General features: G+C 40.0%; 1 protein-coding gene across 1 annotated transcript; it reads right to left on the reverse strand.

The window, feature by feature from the left end:
• Positions 1-431: 431 nt before the first annotated feature.
• FAM81A (family with sequence similarity 81 member A) lies at positions 432-19,789 on the reverse strand. The gene is made up of 10 exons (XM_058033554.1): positions 19,721-19,789; positions 17,395-17,759; positions 16,009-16,076; positions 14,380-14,653; positions 13,484-13,602; positions 8,338-8,467; positions 7,106-7,212; positions 5,877-6,012; positions 5,304-5,499; positions 432-4,910 (listed from the first exon to the last, which is right to left on the reverse strand). The coding sequence occupies exons 3-10, from the start codon at positions 16,053-16,055 to the stop codon at positions 4,771-4,773; spliced, it is 1,149 nt and encodes a 382-aa protein (XP_057889537.1). The 5' UTR covers positions 16,056-16,076; positions 17,395-17,759; positions 19,721-19,789; the 3' UTR covers positions 432-4,770.

Here is a 19,789-nt window from a genome sequence, read left to right on the forward strand (position 1 = left end):
AGTTCAGTTATTTTGTATTATGACAATTTCGATTCAGTTTGCTTCTTGAACTTGATCCTGGCTCTCTGTACATCACTGAGCTCAAAGCATTTTTTTCACTGCTCTGTATCAGAAAAGTCACAGCTCTCTCACGTATTTTGCAATGTTTGAGGCTATTCCACTGCATTATTTGTTGAGATAACCCTTGCATGGATTGAGAGCTGCTCTTTGTGCTCAGAGCTACACCTGGTAGTAAGTGTTGATGTTGTCCTGTGCTCTTTCAGCCCAAGGCAGTGTCAGAGCAGGAGGCAGTGCTGGAGGAGCCTCTTCTGCACACCTGCAGCAGTGTGAAAGGCACGTTGCTCTTTGAGCTGTACATGATTTAAGATCTAGTGCTTTAGAACTATACCCGCTTTTTTTTCAGGGTTTGGGAGTTTGGCCTTTTTTTAATGATTTGCGTTGACCAGAGTTCTGCTGACAGAACAGGCAGCAGAGAGATTTGGTCCCCACTCCGCGTTCTTGTCTAAAGGAGCATCACAATCACTCTCAGAATATTTTATTTAATTATCATCTGCCTTTATTGTGATTTTACAGAGTGGCGTCTTTAGACTATTCTTTTTTTTTTTCCTTTTGTCAAAGTACACGGTAATGCCCCCAGCCCCGTGCCAGTGGGATTGCAGCGTCTATGGATCACACAGGTGCATTGAGCCCCGTCCTTCTCTTGCCAAGAGTAACAGTGACACCCTGTGGCAAATTGAGTAGAGGCCGTGTGACCAATATCCTGGGTTTCTTTCAAATTTGCCTCCGAATTTCTTACCCGGCAGGGGGTGTGACAGGAGGAATTTCTCCCCTACACATAGGAGGGCTTAATCAGATTGTCACCTGTCTCTCATAAGACGTTTCCATTATTGGAAGACATGTCTAATGAGCACTTTAATTCTTAGATACAGAGAACACTCTGCCCAGATGGCCAGATGCTCGTGGAGGTGGAACACAAAACAGAAATTGAGAAAAGAAAATTTTGTATTTCAGTTTAAATTGATGTTACAGGAATGTACTGTTCTTCATTATCATTCATACCGCTTTTCTCTAACATGGCAACAGTCTATTGAACCACATCAGATTGCAATGACAAAGATATCACAATATAAAGGTATCCACAACACAAAACTTACTACATAAACAACTGCAGGTGGAACTCAGGGCCATCCTTTGAACTTCTTACTTGCACCATTCCTTTGGTTTGTTTAATGAGTATAAACAGCACAATTGCTCTGTAATTTCCGATATCATCCTGATTCCAGCCAAGGCCTCACTGCACAGTACCATGGGTCTACTGTGTTATCACATGCTAATGTAAGGGCCATGTACCCCAGTTGAACATTTTCCAATGAGCTGAACTTATGACACTCAGTAAGTGCTACATGGCTGAGTGAATAGTATGGGCTGCACACTGCAAGTGGTTTAAGCCTCATGCATGTGAAATAGCTGACAAAAGAGATTTAAAACTTCATGAGAGCAAGCGGTCTGCTTTTGGCTGTTTTGGGGGTTTGGTGGTGGTGGTTTCTTTGGGTTAGATGTTGCTGGTTTGGTTGGTTTTATATGGATGTAGGAAGGAGGAAAAAAAAATATTGGGCAAATATCCCTGTGAAGCTTAATTTGAATAATCTGTTATAGACAGATTACCTTTAAAAACTAATGAACATGCAAGAAAGGACGTAATAAATTAGGTTTTGTGTCCTCTGTGCTTGAAATTTAAGGCTATTATGTCTTGTCCAAGTTTAGGTGTTCGGGTGGCAAAGCAATCTTCATTAAGCAGTGGAATAGACTGCACTAATCAATGTCTTATTCTTAAAAGACTCTAATAAGCAAGTTACAGAAGTGTCTATGGCAAATATTTTAGGTAGAGTGGGATCTATTTCAAAGTGAAGAGGTGGAGCAGATTACTTCCTAAGGCCCCTCCCAGTCCTTCTTTCAGTGAGTTTGTGTCATTGAACTTTGTGATTTAAATAGTATTTTGTGCACATCTATTACACTTTCCCAAGTTCTGTTGCTCAGGTGCCATCCACACAAACACTACCTCACTACCTTGTTCCTTTTGTGAGCTTGGCAGGCTTGCACTTGGTGCACAAACCCAGAGTCACAGCATGAGCACTTGTGCTGAACAAAGAAAGAACATTATTTCCACCATCACAAGTGGACCTTGGTGAAGGACTGGAACACAGGAATCCCACTGGACATAACCATGGGAGGGAAAAAAAGGGGCAGCTGTGCTTCCAAGCACTACTCTTTCCTTCTATTTGGCTTTCCAAGATCCCTGGGGATCAGTTTTCAGAACTGGTTTCCATTTGGCAAAACCAGGCTCCCACAGCTCAGTGTGTGCAGCGTTGCCCCGTGGCTGCAGAGCTGTGCCCTGAGGGGAGCCTGTGTCTGGAGAGGAGTTTGCTCTGACAGGTTCTGGTGATCAGAGGATGCTCCAATGCTCAGAAGCACTCTGAATTCTCCCCTGAAGGACTGGCTTATCACATGTGAGCATTCCCTGGCAGACAGTGCCAACATGACAAGGTTGACCTGGACCTCCCTCCACTTGGCACTTCAGAGTTTGAAGACACTGCTTGGTAGAAGGTTGAGTATTATTTTATTTGGGCTTTTACTTAGTGATTTAGCTGAGATTTGTGAAAAAAAAACATTTTTAAGGCAGAAAAAAGTAAAATTGGATAGGATTTCCTGTGTTGTTTTATATCTGGATCAATCACGCAAGATTTTTACAAGAGAAACAATTTAATTAATGCCTATTTAAATGTTTCTGATTCCTTGCATGCTCTTCATATCACATCAGATTTTCTCGGGTATAGACTTCCAATTACAGAATTAAAAAATTATTCTGGTTTCGGTCTATTTCTTTTCATCTTTTCATTTCTTTCTTTGTTTTTGTTTTTTTGGGGGTTTTTTTCTTTTAAATAAAACACCAGTGATAGCTTTTCTACTGCACATAGCTAAATATTTAAGAATAGATAGGAATACATACAGGAAATAAGATTGAATTTTGAAGACAATTCCTGAGAAATATCTACAAGCATTTAATTGTCTCTCTTTAGGGAACTGGGCTTTCCCCTTAGCTGCCATTGTAAATATATTTCACAGGACACGGATGATAACAGAACTGCCTCTGGTATTCCTGGTTTGTATCAGAGAGCATTGGGAGCCAGAGCTGCAAAAGCTTCATGTGTCTTTGAGATATCAGTGACTTTCAGCTACAGAGGAAGTGAATATAAACTTAGGTGTTAATCCTGTAAAGATGTATGCATACACATGATTTTTACACTCTGCACTGACTTACTGAAGTTAATGACTGTAAGTTCTTGAAGCAGTTTTTAAAATTCTTTGTTTTATATATGGTGACTCTGTGGACCAAAATGGCTTTTGTGGAAGTGATATTTGCCACTGATTTTCCAACTAAAAATATATTTTTCCAATACTAGCTGAATGAAAGGTCAATTAGGGGCAGTGTAGAGACATCCTATTAATTTATTTAGATTAACAATACTGTAAAGTCTGTCAATTAAAATTATTTTTGTGTATTAATTACTGTTAATAGTATAAATTAATAGGATGCTAGATGAAGTATTTTATTTTTTCATGGGAGTTTAATCCTGCATGGCTTAAAAACTTGAGGTGCAATATATCATGCCATGAATAAAGAAGTAAAAACAACGTATATTTTTTTATTGTCTAGATAATATGCCACATGGGTGCTGATTTTCATATGTAATCTCTTCTGGGAATGGAAATTATTATCTGGAAATAATGTGAATGCAATTAGCAATTTGAGTCTGCTAAATTATTAAAGTCTACTTAACTATGATGAATCAATTTTTTTACTTTAATGAAAATTTCTAATGAGATCATAAACTGCATCTCTAAGGAGATCATAAACTATTTTACATTAGAGTCTCCAGACTAGGTTAGATTATCACCTTCTTCTCTTTAGTTTTCAAAACATTCTAAGTTTTTAGCAATATATTGAAGCAAGTCATAGGAACACATGCCTAGTAAAAAATGCCCTATATACATCTTTTATCTTGAGTAAACTCCCCTTGGTTATTAATTTTAAAAGGTTACAATACTTAAGACCATGTAAGTTGTTTTTTATGTTGTTTATGAATCATCTAAGTCTACAACTACATTATATAACACTACCTAATTTTCACACACAGAATATTTGCAAACCTAAGCAAAGATTTTCTGATGTTGTCTTGACTTTGAAGATTGGTCTGTTTAGTGCCAATTCTGTCTTTCCAGGAAGTCAGTAGTAGAGAAAGTCACTGTAAAAATGTCCATTGATTTTAACTAAGTAATTTTATCAAGGTGGAGAACCTTGCCAAATTCATATGAAGCAAATGATAGCAACTTGCCTTTTTTTTTAAGGTGGAGGGGTGCAGGTGCATATAAAAGCATTTAGCTGCCTGATTAAGCCTGCAAAACTGGAATGCCTTTAGCAAACAAGGTGCCAGCTTCACCAGTGTATTACTCCAGTTTTACACAGTGCTCAATTTCCTGACAGCAACTGGAGTAGTGCAGTGGCAAAACAGCACCTCAGCTCCACAGGCTCATTGCAGATATCCAAGAACAGCTTGTATTTACTGCTGTGAGCAAGCACCTGTGCAGCAGCAGCAGCAGCAGCAGCATGTCATTTGGTACATGCAGGTAATTGGCATTACAGACTGGAACAACACTAGAGTCTGCCTAGTTAGCCAGGTAAACACTAATCTCTCAGACAAAACCTTGCAGTCATGGTCCAGCTTCTCCCCATCTTGGAACCTCCTGCTTCATTTGGTGGATCTGCTTCTGGAGTTCATCTCTGTCCAGCTTCATTTTTGCTTCTAGAACTTGCCGTAGAGACCCAATGCTCTCGTAGATAGCTGCAAACCCTATTGCAGGTGAGAATGGCATTAGTTCATCATGAGGAGAAAGTATCACATCACTGCTAGCAGAATGCACTTCCATAATGCTCTGCTTTGCACTAGGAACTCAGCAAAAGTTCTGAAGGACATGGGGTGTAACTGTGTGCTGAAGGCAGAAATGCCCTGATGGCAGCCCAGCTATGGCTGTGCCTGCTTTGGGGAGGGCACTTCTAAGCTGGGTGTCACCCCTTATTGCTCTGCTTTTCACACTTAGTGAAAATCCCTCTTAATGTCACAGGTTACATCTGCCCCAAAAGTATTTAAGCTACTTCGATACAATCCAAGACATTTTGCATATTAGTATGAGTGGATCACTGTCACCACTATTCAGAAAAAAGAACTGGATAAATATGGTCCTACCAGCATTGACTTCAGCTTTCATTTCTTTTATATCTTCATTTATCTCATTTTGAAGTTTGACAATGCGAATATTTATCTTTTCTTCAGTCTGTTTTGCTTCGTGTGCCTCCATGGTTATCTTCTGCATTTCTTCTATTCTCTCAATTTTCTCTGCCATTTGGTTGAATTTCATCTCAATACCTCTCTCACTCATTTCCTAGAGCCAGGAAACAGAATTTTAATTATTTACTGTGCATGTGGAATAATGGTGGCCTTTTTAAAATATGAAATAGATACTGATTTATCATCTTTTATCTGGAATTCAAAATGTAAGGCATTACAATTTTCATAAAATCATTTCAAATTACTTGATTAGTGTAGGTTAAAATACTGATCTCTTTAGTAGTGATCAGATTAATTTAAAGATTCTCAAGCTGTAGGTATTACACTTGATATTGATGAAGAGACTTTGGCATATTCTGAGGCTATCTGAAAATCTCACTCAAATAATATCTCAATTATATCATCTTAGTTATTAATAATGCTTTTGAATGCTTCCTGAAAAGTATTACAGGACATTTGAATGAAACTTACAGTGCTTTCCTTAAAAGTCAGTGAGAGTTGGTCGATTTTTTGCACAAGTTCTTTTTCAGTCCTTCCATGTTCCTGTTCCAACCAGCTCCGTGCAGACAAAATCTGATTGCTGAGCTCCTCAACAGCATCTTTCAATCTAGGAGCACAACAGAAATTAGCAGATACAAAGAACTGGTCATTGAACAGTGAATTTTGAAGGTGTTCATAAAAACACAAAATGGCAATTTAATACATTCTTCATATTAATATTCACCAGATTAAGGTGGTCCTTTGAATTTTGAGGCTATTAAACTGGATGTGGTAACATTGGTTTAGGAAATAAAGGTAAAAGTTCACAGCAAATTTATATGAAACACATTACAAAATTTGAACCACAGTAGATGAAAATTCTTTGTGACATTGAAAACAGAATCTGGTTATCCATTCAGATTATAAACTTTATGTCCATATGTATCAAATCAGAGCAAAGATTTGCTATCACTTCTTCTGGTGATAGTGCTGGTTCCTGTAGCTCCACTTACATTGCCTATACTTTACTCCAACCAATAGTGCCAGTGAAACTGTTTCTTTCCTCCAGTGAATATGTGAAACCTGCATTGCATGAGGATGGTGATAAGCAGTAAGAAATGAGGATGGGGATGGTTTATACCAGGACAGCTACTGAGTGAAATGCCTGGAAAGGAGTTAACATCTGAATTGAATATAATGACCCCATGTAATATCTGTTAGTACAGAGTATCTACTCACTAATCATTTAGGTATTTCAGTTATATTCATGTTTGAAGCCAGTTTAAAGCAACAGCACTCTGTGAGTGCTGTGACTTGCTTCCTGCTTGCTTCAGTTGAACTTTTTCCCCTGCTCTGGACAGCCACCTCCAGCATTCAGTGCTTCAGACAGTTGTTACAGAAAGGCACCAGGCCACTCTGACAAAAACCCTTAGTTGTGTCCTTTAATATAAATCCTGCCTGATAACTAGGAACTTAATCAACTTTTCAGAATTGCCTGACCACATTAGGGGCAGAATTCTTGGTGAAAGCAAGTCCCTCTTGACCTCTTGACAGTCAGCTTTTGTAGTATCTGTGGAGCAAACACACATATTCATAGAGGTTCCTGCTTTTATAGGCCTGAAGATTATACCAGTCAGACTGGCAAAACTGAGGCCAGACTGGGAAAATGGAGGCCCTACTCCCAAGGTGCATGGCAGCAGCAAGGCTTCCCAGGCACTCACTTTGTGTCCAGAACTTGCAGCTGTTGGTTGCTCTCTTTGTAGGCAATCTTCAGCTTTGCTTCTTGTTGCATTATCGATTGCTCTACTCTACTCAGCAGATGAGAAATCTGAAATAAGATTCAGAATTTTCAACAGCATTTCATCACAGTTTCATTTGGGACATTTTCATAACAGTAGAGATCTAACAGAGAGCTCACTTTTGCTAACATTTCAAAAATTATTGATTTGGGGTATTTTGCTTTATAATGAAAATATACTGTCTCTCAATATGAAAGTATCAGCATTTTGAAAACAGTAAATTTTTTTGCCTTAAATAATGTGAATAGTTTAATCCTGAAAATCTCTGCCTGGCCCCCCTTTAGACAGCTGAATTTGCATGATCCATACATCTCCAAGTTGCCACATAATCAGAATAAAAAGGTATCCAAGCACTCCACCAATACTGAGGGATGTGCTCCATCACTTTGTGTGTAAGGGCCACTGCAGTGAGAGAAGTGCTGGGTTTAACTCGAGAGAAGTCATCACTACAAGAGAATATTTGCTCTAAAACAACCATCCCTCTTTCTCAAAGTATAGTGCTCTGGTTCCCTACAAGATGCATGACAACATGCTCCTGGCATGCTAATATACTGCACTGAGGCTTCTGAGAAAGGCAAAGTGCATTTTAGCCTTTTTTTTACCCACTGCAAAAGGAAGATGTAAAATACTTTTGTTGTCTGAGAAAAATGGGAAGGCTTTGAGATGTGACATTAAGGAAAAGGATTCTTCATATCTCCAAGTCTCTGCTTGTATCTAGTGCTCACTTCCATTCTCAAACCCAATGGAAGAGAAATCTGAGAGACAGATTAATGAATTCACAGAACCCAAGCCAGTTGTGTTTTGCAAACCTTCAAAAATTGTGTTCAAATACATTTAGGATCATCCTGGAAAGGCCAAAACATACAGCAAAAGCCACAGAGGCTTGCATTGTTGTAGTTTTGTTGAGCATGTGCATTCACATACTAATCCTTCTACACAGATGCTGCAGGAAGCAATGAAGGACCTTTTCCAGCTAGAGCAGTACAGTAATGCACCTAGGTACAATGTTCAATGGAATGAGGACTGTGAGCTGATATACCTCTCCATTTGGAAATCTGTGAGCTCCCAGGATAATAATTAACAGTAATGGAGTCTGTGTGAATTAGACTAGAACTCTTACCTATACAGGGATTTCCTTGGTCTAAGTACCATACCTGTATTTCTGCCTCTTTGATTTTAGATTCTAAGATCAGCTTGGAGGTGTGTTGGTCTTTACTTAGGCTCTGAAGTCTTTCATATGTAATTTTATGCTCTGCAGACAGCCTGGCTAACCCAGCATCACACCTGTTTGAATAGATAAAAAAACAAAGCACCAGCCAAATAGAAGATAAGGTCCAGGCTTTTAAAATTACCCATTTCATACTGGCCATTTCTGTGGAGTTCCTGGCTGGCTAGGGAAGCAATGTCTTTGGGACTGTAAAAGGGTAATACATCTCCTAGGGTTCAGAGAAGTGCTCCCAAATAGGTCTGAAGGTCAAATAGTCTGATAAACAAATTCCATTGTTCTTGGCACTGGCATGATGTGGGTGGGCTGTGCTATCACTCAGGGAAATCACCTCAGAAATGCAAAGATGCAGAATTTCATTTCCATGTGTTTTTGTAATGCTCTAGAAGATATCTGATAAAGTGTGTGTGTGTGTCCCTACATGATTACTAGCCTAAATAACTGAGGACCATTTCTTCATTATTGTAGCTTTGCATTTTTATTTGTGAAATAGTAGTACACAGCTAGTATGTAGTTAACAATGTGGGGCAAATTTTATCATTCTTAGTCTTTATTTAGGTGAATAAATAAATTGTCATTGAAAGCAATGGCAATTTTGTCTCAGAAAAGGCTGTAAAATGAAGTCCTGAAACATAATGACTATTGTTTCCTTTTGTCACATTGAAACACTTCTTGATGCTGTAGCATTTTCAGGATAATTATGCCATAGAACATGTGTGTTTTCTACCAGATTTTTAAAATAATTTGATCAGGTGGAGTTCATCTACAGTAATGCAGTAAGGGCATTAACTGAGCTGTAAAAATAAGAGTACTGTGATTTCAGGAGTAAGACCTCTGTGAAATATGACTCATATATATATATATATTATTTTTTGCTAAGGGAAATATGTAATCATCAGTGTTACCAAATTTGATATAGGAAACTGATGAGGAACAGACAGCAGTTACAATTTGAGGGAGAAAAAGGCAGTAAAATAGAAAAAGCTGAGGCATGTTAAGTCATTATCTAAACCAATGACATACTTTGTCATCTTTTTAGTCATATTTCAGTTTGAAAGCTTTCATTTCAACATGCATTTTCATCACCTCAATTTCAGGAATTGCCATTATCATTAAACATGAAGGGAAAGTCACAGCTAAGATGACAAAAGGAGCATCTGCTTATTATTATGGTATAGTTTCAATATGAAAATAATCAGTAAAGTAAAGTAGCACATAGGCATTATAAAACTTGAGGAAATTAATTTCTAGTGTATTAGTTCAGCATTGTGAGACCTGTTAGTAAGATCTGCAGGAAGCCTGGCTAGGGTTTACATAGCAGTGAAAAGCTTGCTGGGCTCACAATCAGGCAGTTTCTAAAGAAAGACAAAAGAAGCCAAATCTCTCCATGTTGTTACAATCAGAGAGAATCAGAGAAATGGAATCAACTTGCATCAAGTCACCAAAAGGTCATGGGCTCTAAAAAGTGGTTTGTTTTTTTCCTCTGAGGCATGGCAGAAAATGGCAACAGCCTTGAAACTACTGAAGCAAATTTAATCAGCAAGCACCTGTGAATGTTTTTAAAGTAAATTAGTGTTTTGGGTTTAATCACAGAGCATCTCTCTTCTTCATGGAATTCAGTTATGTGGTCAAAGGGTTCATGTAGTTCCATGGTAACTGAAATATTAATATTCTGACAAGCTGAATTTAATGTCTGCCTGGTATGCACAGATCAGATTATTTTGGTTTATCTTCTGTATCTGTTGTACACACTCACAAACACGATTGGTTTTGACCTGGAAGAAAATATTACTGTTCAGCATCAAAGAAATCAAAAGGCAAGTAGTTGTTCCATTCAGTATCACTGGGGCACAGATAAAGTGAGAACTGTGCCAGTATTCTGCAGCTGCTGCTATATGCATATGCTGTCATGGTATGGAGAGAGCTTTAATGTTCCTGGTCTTTTATAACAGGAGATGTTTCAATTAAAATGTCAGTGTTTCAGTGAAAAACAAGTAGCTGGAGAACAGGGAGTGAAAAGCAAGTTGAAATGCTCAGTGGGGCACTGGGCAAGAGCAGCAGAGCTGGTGGATTGTGCTGGCCTGGGGCAGGGAGCCCAGAGCTGCCCTCGTGGTGCCACCTCCCACTCAGCAAGGGCCAGAGAGCAGCACATTTACTGCTCCTGGGGAGACTGTCAGTGTGGTGCAGCCCAGATGCATCAGGCTCAATCTGTGCAGCAGGAAAATCTGCCTACGTGTAATGAGCCCAGGTTGTCTGAAATGAATCAGTTCTATAATGTAGATAAAAAAGTCATCTATATATGCAAAGTAGGTCCAATCTGAACATATAGTTGCCATTTCTCTGGATGTTTCAGCTCTCAGGAAGCTTTTATGAAGAGCTACTGGATTTAAGCTTTCCAGACAAATGCTCATTATCCACAAGTAATTCTCTAAATAAATGATAAGGCACTAAAGAATTTTATGATCTGTTATCACTAGAAAAAGAATTGGTAAATCTCTATAATATAAAATTGACAACATAAGAGACAGGAGGCTGGAGAATTTGATCTACTGGCATTGATCTAGTTTTCTGCTAATGCATCGCTGAATTTTATAGAGGTCATATATTTTTTTCTTAAAGTTAATGATAATGCTGATTTTTAGCAATAATTCAGGGCTGTGAAAACACTTTACAAATACATCAGTAAACTGTGTTTATTGAGAAAAGATCCAGAGACATGAGCTGTAATGTGTGGTCTGTCACCTTCTGATAGCAGTATTAGTTGATTCTGTGATGTGAGTGAGGTATGTTGGAATCTCACTCCTGCAGAGCAGTGGGGAGTGTGGTTTGGGGCTGTGCTCCAGAAGTGCATGTGCATGTAGGGATCCCTTGTTCCCATCATTAACAGCACCAACCTTCAAGAAATAATGAGACAGTTGTTTGATGATATATTGACATGTTACAGAGCAGCTGGTGTTAGGAAATAAACTCCCCTCTCTCCAATATGGAACTTGGATAGGATGTTTAGTATGCATGAAATTACTGGAACTGAAATTTGGCCAGAATCCTAAAGTGGACACTGAAATTCTTACATGACAAGGGGCTCATGCTTTGGGATTTACTGTCTAAAGTGATTCCCACTGTCCTGCATGCTGCCAGCCTGGAGCAAGCACAGCACTCAGAGCTACTGCAGCCTGAGCCTCTCAATGGACCTTTGCTGTGGCTGAAAGTTGATGCACAAGAAGTTGGTAACCCACAGTAACTTGATCATGTTTCTAATGTTTCACTCTGAACTCATCTGGAAACCAGCAGCACTAGAGTAAAGTGTATTTCATATAAGGAACATTGGCTAAAGTAATCAGAAGGTGTTTATCTCAGGGAAAGTCTCTGTGTTGTACCAAAGGCACAACAAACCACTGTCTTGGCATAATCTCCAGCTAGTGCTATAATCATTATTCACTGGAACACTAATTTCAAAGTAGAATATGTCTGCAAATAAAGGCAAATGGCTTTCTCTCATGGACCACTGCTTTAAATTGCTTCCTCATAAAGGGAAGATTTTTTTCCTCATTCAGGGATTTTTTTTTAAGAGAACATGCTGAATAGAAGCATAGAATGCAGTATGGAAGGTAGCAGTTACAGGCAATAAACTGATTATCTTATGGGAATGAATACAAGTAACCTGCATTCGTCACACAGTCTGACATAAGGCACATGGGTATAATCTCATTCCATTTGCAGATAAATTGCAACCTGGGCACAGCACTAGGGTGGTGCCCTAAGGAAATAAAGGAAGAAGCCCTGGCACAGCCTGTGCCCATCCCCACCCTCCCACACTGAGGTCACTGTCCTGGCCCGGCAGTGACACTGACACCAGCACAAGTTTCTTCTCTTGAGTTCCCTGACTGAGGGCAGGAGCCCTCATTTTGCCCCCCAAGGTGTCAGTAACAGTGCTGCTCCACACAGAGCCCCTCTCATGATGTAGTATGATCTCAAAGTATTTTTATAGAAAGAAGCAGGAAGATCTAAGCATGTACATTTTGGGGGATTTCTCAGCAGGATAAATACGTGTATGTGTATCTCTTTATAGGCTTTTCCATCAATTTCCTGATTTGAAAAAATAAACTAGTTCATTTGTGTTTGCTAAAGGATAGTTTACTGTTTAATTCTTTTTGAAACCTCTGAAGTATTTTCTATAAAATGGGCTATGAAAGTAACAGTGGAAGCTTTAGACAATTGAATAATTGTCTGATAAGAAAATAAGAAAACCTTAGTTCAATGAAAATCCCTCTCTGATTATTTCTATATTTTGTTGAAGGTTATCACTAAATCAGGTGACATGCAGAAAAGGAATCAAAATTATCTGCACAATATAGACAACAGGTCAAATTCAGGACAAGTATAACTCCACCAAAATTATTACCCAAGCAGCTGTAGGCCAGGTTATGTCCTTTTCCTGCAGCTGTACACATCCTCTGTCTCTCATGTTCAACTTTACAGGCACTTAAGCAAATGTTGTTGTGCTGAGGTTTGTAAATTTGTCATTGATGGCACAACTGAAGCCTGTGCAGCCACAGAATTGTAACCAAGAGCTTTGGGCAGCCTGAAAACCTCTGTTACTGTACAGTTTTCTGTTCCTTAAGTGTCATGTAGCCCATGTGGGATTTAATATGGCTAACAACTAACTGAATGTGCAGATTTCTACTTCTAAAATATATGCAAAAATGTGCAACTGTTTTGTTCTTCACAAGTGCAGATTGTTCCGTGCTGCCTTTATAATTGTGCTAATTAACGTGTTTCAAAGACACGAGTCTAACCACAGTACTTTTTAAAAGCTGAACCAAATCCAATTTCCCAGGGAATTTGAGATAATTTATTTAGAACTAATTTCAGGAATTTTAGGAATTAAGGGTGATGTTGTCAAATTTAATATGTAATACTGGAATGCAAAGTATTATTATTCATTTTCTTGAAAACACAGAGCAAAATTATCCTTGGAATTTTGCCAAAGTTGAATTCGGCCCATTATCATTAATACTTCAGGATTAAAACAAGATTAGCTAGCCCCCAAAACACAGTTCCATGGGGATTTTTACCTTGCAACTCTTCCCCGAAGATCTCCTAGGCCAGAAAGCTGCCGCATTTCAAGACTCTTCAGGGTAGAATTTGTTCCATAGCTGAGATTGTCTCTGACACGTATCTGTTCCTGCAGCATCTACAGAACATTCATATGCAAATAAAAACTCAGTATGGCACATTTAATGTACACTTTAAATGTCACTCATTATTTTTCAGTAATTCAGTATCCTCAGATGCCATTTTATTATTACTTTATTCAAAGCTTTGTCTTGTAATGTACTAAACTAGATACTTTTAGTTATTCTACTATTTCTTATTATTAGTGTCCAGTCTGCACACAACTACCATAATATATATAAAGTGTAACTTGACAGTGAAATGGAGACTTAAATTATTTTTTTCTCCTTTCATTTTCCCCACCACACCCCTGTTGTTCACTGCAGCAGAGGTCAGACATGAAGTCATGTGTCTGCCTAGGATTAGGTCATAAAAATGAGCACTTGGGTTTGGTTACTTCGTGTCATCAGTGAGTCGGAAGGGAAAGAAAGTTTATTATAGAGTGAAGGCATTTCCTACTGTTTATACAGCACAGCCTTTGGACTGAAGTTGAGCTGGGTATTAGTGTCACATTAATTCATTTTTTCAAGATTTTCCAGTGCAGCTTTTGAAAGCAAGCTTATTAGAACCACAAAGGCTCCTGTGTTTATATGCTAATATCCTGTGCTATTTTCATAGCCACCGAAAGAATTATGTAATTTGCAAACACTTTTTCAAGTTGTAAAAACAATTTATAAGCGTACAGGATCTTCAGACCTTGTCTGACCTTTACTTATCCCGTGGTAAACTTGGTTAGGAAATGAGAAGCAGTAAGTAGCTGAGATGGCATTAGCGCTGTGCAACATTCTTGCCATACCTCGATGTCCCGGTTGAGCTGCCTCACTATCGCAGTAATGTTTCGGATGTGCTCTTCCAGGAGTTGCCTTGCCAACCGGTCACCCCCCCCTTTGTTCTGCATTCTGTGCAGCGTGGAAACAATGTCCTCCTTAATGCGGAAAGCGTGCTCCACAAGAGCTGCTGTTGTTTTCTCATGGCTCAGGATTCTGTCCTCCAGCTGATCCACCAGGCTGGCGGAGGCCAGCGGCACCGCTGTCAGCGCCTGGCTGTGCAGAGGGATGTTCCGGACCCGTCTGGGGGAACAATATCCACACCTTGATAACTTCTCACACAAAACTCTGCAATGCCTTTGCACTGGAGACAGTGGGACACTGTCCGAGTGCTGGCAGTGCTGGGGAGAAGCCCCAAAATACACCCAGAGAGAGTTCCCACTGCTACAAATAAGTGGGTGCTGTGTTGACTACCGTGTGTCTTGAACAGGCTTTTTCTCATGGTCTTTAAGGAAGCTTACAAAAGCATGGGATCTTAAGGAAAGGACATTAGCATAATAAAAGTAGTTACAAATCAGAACTATAATTTGATATTCAAAAGTAGTTACAAATCAGAACTATAATTTGATTAAGAATCCAAATTCAAACCCTTCCTACTGAGTTTCAAAAGTGATGTTATTTGTCTTTACAGTTTTCAGGCTTAATCAAAACTGTAACAGTTGAAGGTAGGTATTGTAAATTAAATGAAACCAGATCAGAATTAAAAAGGAGTAGTTTGTGTCAATCCCTTTTCTGTCTCTATAGCTAGCCTGTAATACCATACAGAAGCTTCTTCCCCTGCAAACTAGACAGGAGCATATGTGAGCATAGAAACTGAGGCGAGACCAAATTTATGACAAGCTTCTCATAGTCTTAGAGGTTAAATTTCCCCCCAAAATAGCTTATATTCGGGTACCTTGAATAATTATCTAAATTTTTGCATTGCATAGCTCCCATGGAAAGCAGTGGAGCTCATGGGTGCTGAAAGTAATAAAATTAATCTACTAAGGCATGCAACCTTTTCCTGCCACTGTGCTCTGTAAAGAATAACAACATTTTCAGAAGCATAAGTAGAGGATACAAGTTCAATCCCACTTTAGAAAAGGAGATATTTTTTCTAGGAACTCTTATTTATTGTGTATTCTCATGTTGTTTCCTGTTAATGAGCCAAATTAGCAGTTCAGTTTGACCATGGTTGTGGAATCCTTTGAGTCCTTCAGGGAAATCCCCAGGGCCTTGCCCTGGAAGAATAAACCACAGAGTTTTCCCCACCTAGGCTGAAAGAAAGGACTGATTGATAGAGATGTATGAGGATTCCAACAAAGGTCGCTTTGGCTCTGTGTTTTCACAACTCATTCCCTTCCATTTGATCACTGGCTAAAGTGTTCTTGGACTTCTGGTCAGTGAGATTTAAGCTATTGAATTTCTTTGGGAAATGGCTAAGTAAAAGCTGAGTAAGGCCTTGTGATTTGGGCTATGATTTGAATGTCGTGGTATTTCACTTTGCATTGCACACTAATGCCTAAGTCCCAGGTCACAGCATTACTCTATACAGACAATTAAGAGATACACAATACTTTGCATCATAAAGATTTTTGGTTTTATATTCCAGACTGTACCTTTCAGAAGGGGCAAGAGTTGGGAAGATCGGGCTTCGGTGGGCCATTCTCTGGTCAATAATTTATGTCTGTTGAAAAAGTACAAATTGCATTATTGAATAGTTTATATGTGGTACTGAAATGACTTAAAGCTTTTGCTTTCAGTGCACCTTTAAGTTAAGTGTAATATTATGCTGACACTGGTGATCTTGGCATCCAAATATTGCTAATGCAATAAATGCAAATAAAAATTAATACAAAAGAATGAAGACTAAAAGCAGCTAAAAAGCTTTTTATAGTGAAAATTATACTCTTGAAAGGACAAGGTTGACAGCCTTGAAACTGAAATCTGCTCTTGACCCACATAACTGGTTTGGCAGGACAGAGGCTAACAAAGTCTTGTCCCCAATTTTCTACTGGTCTCTGACATCATTAATCAATTAATAATAAAATAAGGTCTACAGGATGATCATAAAACTTAAGAAAACATTGACTGGAGAATCAAATACAAGTGATTCAATTCAGCAGATTATTAGGGGTAAGATGTTTTTCTCATAAAAGCATTGGCAATCAGAAATCTAAATAAAATGTGTGACATCAGCATAGTTTATCAAAATTTAGTCTTGTATTAATTTGTCTTCAAATCTAAATTACCACACTTTATGTTGTAAATAAATTCTTCTGTAGTAAGAATATAAATTCTGGTTTTAATTTTTAGACACAGCCAGACAGACTGTGACAGACATTGCAGCAGACTAGGTCTATTAAATAGCATCAGAAAGATATTTTAGTGTCTTACTGTGAGACCAGTACCTGACTCAGCAGCTTTGTCCACTGGCAGAAATTAATTAAAAATATATTAGCCTCAATCAAATCCAACTAATCTCCCCTCCATAAAACAAAAAACATTTTTAAGTATAAAGAGAAGTAGTATGGCCTGAGCCTGATCTCCTTGGGAACCTAAAATCCTCACTGCAAAATAAGGTTGGTGTATGAAAAGGAGCTTACAATTGCTGATGAAATCCTGTGCAATCTGGGAAAGATGGGGTTATGGAAATACAATAGTTGAATATCGATAGTGAAGGAGCAATAGAGCTACCCTCTGAGATCTCAAAATGCAAAGCATGTTTGTGCTTTAGAAATCTATGAAAGCACTGCCTGAAAGCAGAGAGCAAATATTGTCACAGCGTGTGTGTTCTATTTATAGCACGGCTTCAGAAACTACAAATTAGAAAAAAGACAGTTTTAAGAGAAGCTGAGTTGCTGAGCAGCAGTGACACCAGACAGGAATTCAGAAGGTCTGAATTGAATTTCTTGTTCAATCTCTGATCCTGTTGACTTTGGACAAGTTATTTCCATGAGTAATGACTCAGTTTCCCTATATGTAAGAGAGATAACCATACCTACCTCCTTGTTTAGGTTCTTACATGGCTATGAGTAAAAAGGACAGTACAGGAGCTGGGGGTCATTGTGGTGACTTCTGCATTCAAAGTCCTGCACAGACACTGAATGTCCAGTTCTGCAGTCTGCTCCTCACACTCGTCATTTCCCACTTGTTGGATTTTTAAGGAATTCCAGCACTCTGCAAGGGTCCCTCCTGGTCACAGCACCAGGCACCCAGTTCTCAGTGGGCCTGAGACCTCTGGGCCTTAACACACCTTAACCATCTTGATGCATTGAAGCTTTTAAGCATAATTTAGCTGTAAATACAGGAATTATCCCACTGAATTTGGAAGTTATGTGCACTGCAGCAACGAAGCACTGGATCCTACCTAGAAAAACAAAAAACAAATATTAAAGTCCATACATCTATCAGCATCTTAGTGAAATTTAGTGAAATTCACCTTACAAAAAACAGCCAAACAGTGCTTTAGTCTCACAGCCTTCAGTACCCATTTATTATCAATTAGAAAATAATGTTTGCAGAAAGCTAAGCAGAGGTTTGCACAAAGTCTTAACTCCTGCCAGTCTACCATAAGAAATGCAGCTAAATTTAAGTGTTTGAAGAGATATGGATATGGATATGGAACAGAAGTTACACAAATGAACTTCTCATTCATTTCTCTTTGCTCAGTACATGGTGAAGCATCTCATCATCAGATATCAGATTTCTTGATCTGATCCAACAGCCAGAAAGGGTCTAAGACTTTGATTGGCAGTTGTACAAAACTTTGCTGCAGTTTGAGATATTTGCAATTAAGAAATAGGTGTTAGAACTAATGGCAAATTCCTTCTCTATGACTGTAATACCAACTTACACTAGTAAATAGAAACCATAAGACGTTCTATAAGAGGAGTATAATTTCACGTGGCTCTTCCAATGGCAGTAAACTGGGGTCAAGCAAGATACCAGCCAAAATACTGGTTACAGGTGCTTAATTTATCTTTTTAAAATAATGTTGTTTCCTGCTTGATACTGCTATAAGCAATTTAAGTCATGATGTATTAACCCAGTAAATTCAGGTTGACTGACTTAATATTCCAAATATACTTGTCACATGGAAAAGATACAAGTTTTTTCCTAATTGGAAACGATATGCCTGATTACCAAAAATAACAGTTCACTTGATACTTAAGGCAGGTTTTCCATACAAATGTGCAGGGCTTCCTTGGTGTTTCTTTAAATCACTGGCATAAATGTGTAAAAGCTTGGGGAAAAAAATCATCCATGGGATGTGATGAAGAAATACTTCTAGCAATGTGCAGTTCACTCCTTGCTATTTGTGCTGTGGCATTCCCCAGTTCTCAGACTGCCTCACATGTTTATTTTCTGTGGGATCTCCATTTCTCCTGCTCTGAAGGATAATCATACCTGTAGTGTTCAGCTTCCCATCTTCCATGATAATCTACAACTAATGCTGTAATGTCTGCGCACCTCGGGGTGTTTTTCACGTTCATTCTCACAATATGCCTGTGAGGTGGGAAGCATTATTATCCCTGAAAATACAATTTCCTTCTGTTGCTGGTAGGGAAGTGAAGCACGGGGCAGGCTATGTGACTTGCCACAAGTCACACGGGAATCAATGCAGACTGAAATACCTGCCTCGGCAAACACTTTAATCACTCTTTCCGTCTTAAAATAGAAACCCTTTGGTTGCTGCACAGGGAGCGTGTGACGGCACCACCCCGGCAGCCGCCAGATGCTTCCCAGTGTTACTCTCGAGTGCGTTGGGGCAACGCTTCGGAGTAAGCGGAAAAGTCCCCGTGCTGCAGCTCGGCAAAGGGATGGGGCAGAGCCCGGGAGAGCCCGGGAGAGCCAGACCCGCACCGAGCCCTGGGCGCGCCTGGGCCACTCGGGAACACGCTCTGTGTGCGCGACGGGAGCCGGAGCGGCTCCCCCGGCAGCGCGGGCACCGAGCCCGGGGGCACCGGGTCAAGGGGCTCCGAGCCGGGTCAAGGGGCTCCGAGCCGGGCCGGGAGCCCTCTGGAGAAATAGGTGCGATCGGCCCCGGTGCCGGCGCGTGCCGAACCGCCGTAAGCGGGGGAATCGCGGCGGAGCGATCTGCCCTGCCCGGCCCTGCCCTGCCCTGCCCTGCCCTGCCCTGCCCTGCCCTGCCCGCGGTTCGGCCCCGCCGGGGGTCCAGGCCCCGCGGTGCGGGGGTCACCGGTGGGCGCAGCGAAGGTTGCGGGGACACGGGTGTACGACAGCCGACAGGACACCGCGGGACAAACATCACTCTATGGCCATGCAACACGGGGGGACAGAGCCGGGACAGCCTCTGCGCTCACTCACCGGTGCTGGCTCAGGGCAGGGCAGGGCTGCCCGCCGCTCCCGCGCATCCCCGCCGCCAGCCGAGCCCCG

The sequence above is a fragment of the Melospiza georgiana genome, chromosome 13, assembly GCF_028018845.1.
Source record: "Melospiza georgiana isolate bMelGeo1 chromosome 13, bMelGeo1.pri, whole genome shotgun sequence".
Lineage (NCBI taxonomy): Eukaryota > Metazoa > Chordata > Aves > Passeriformes > Passerellidae > Melospiza > Melospiza georgiana.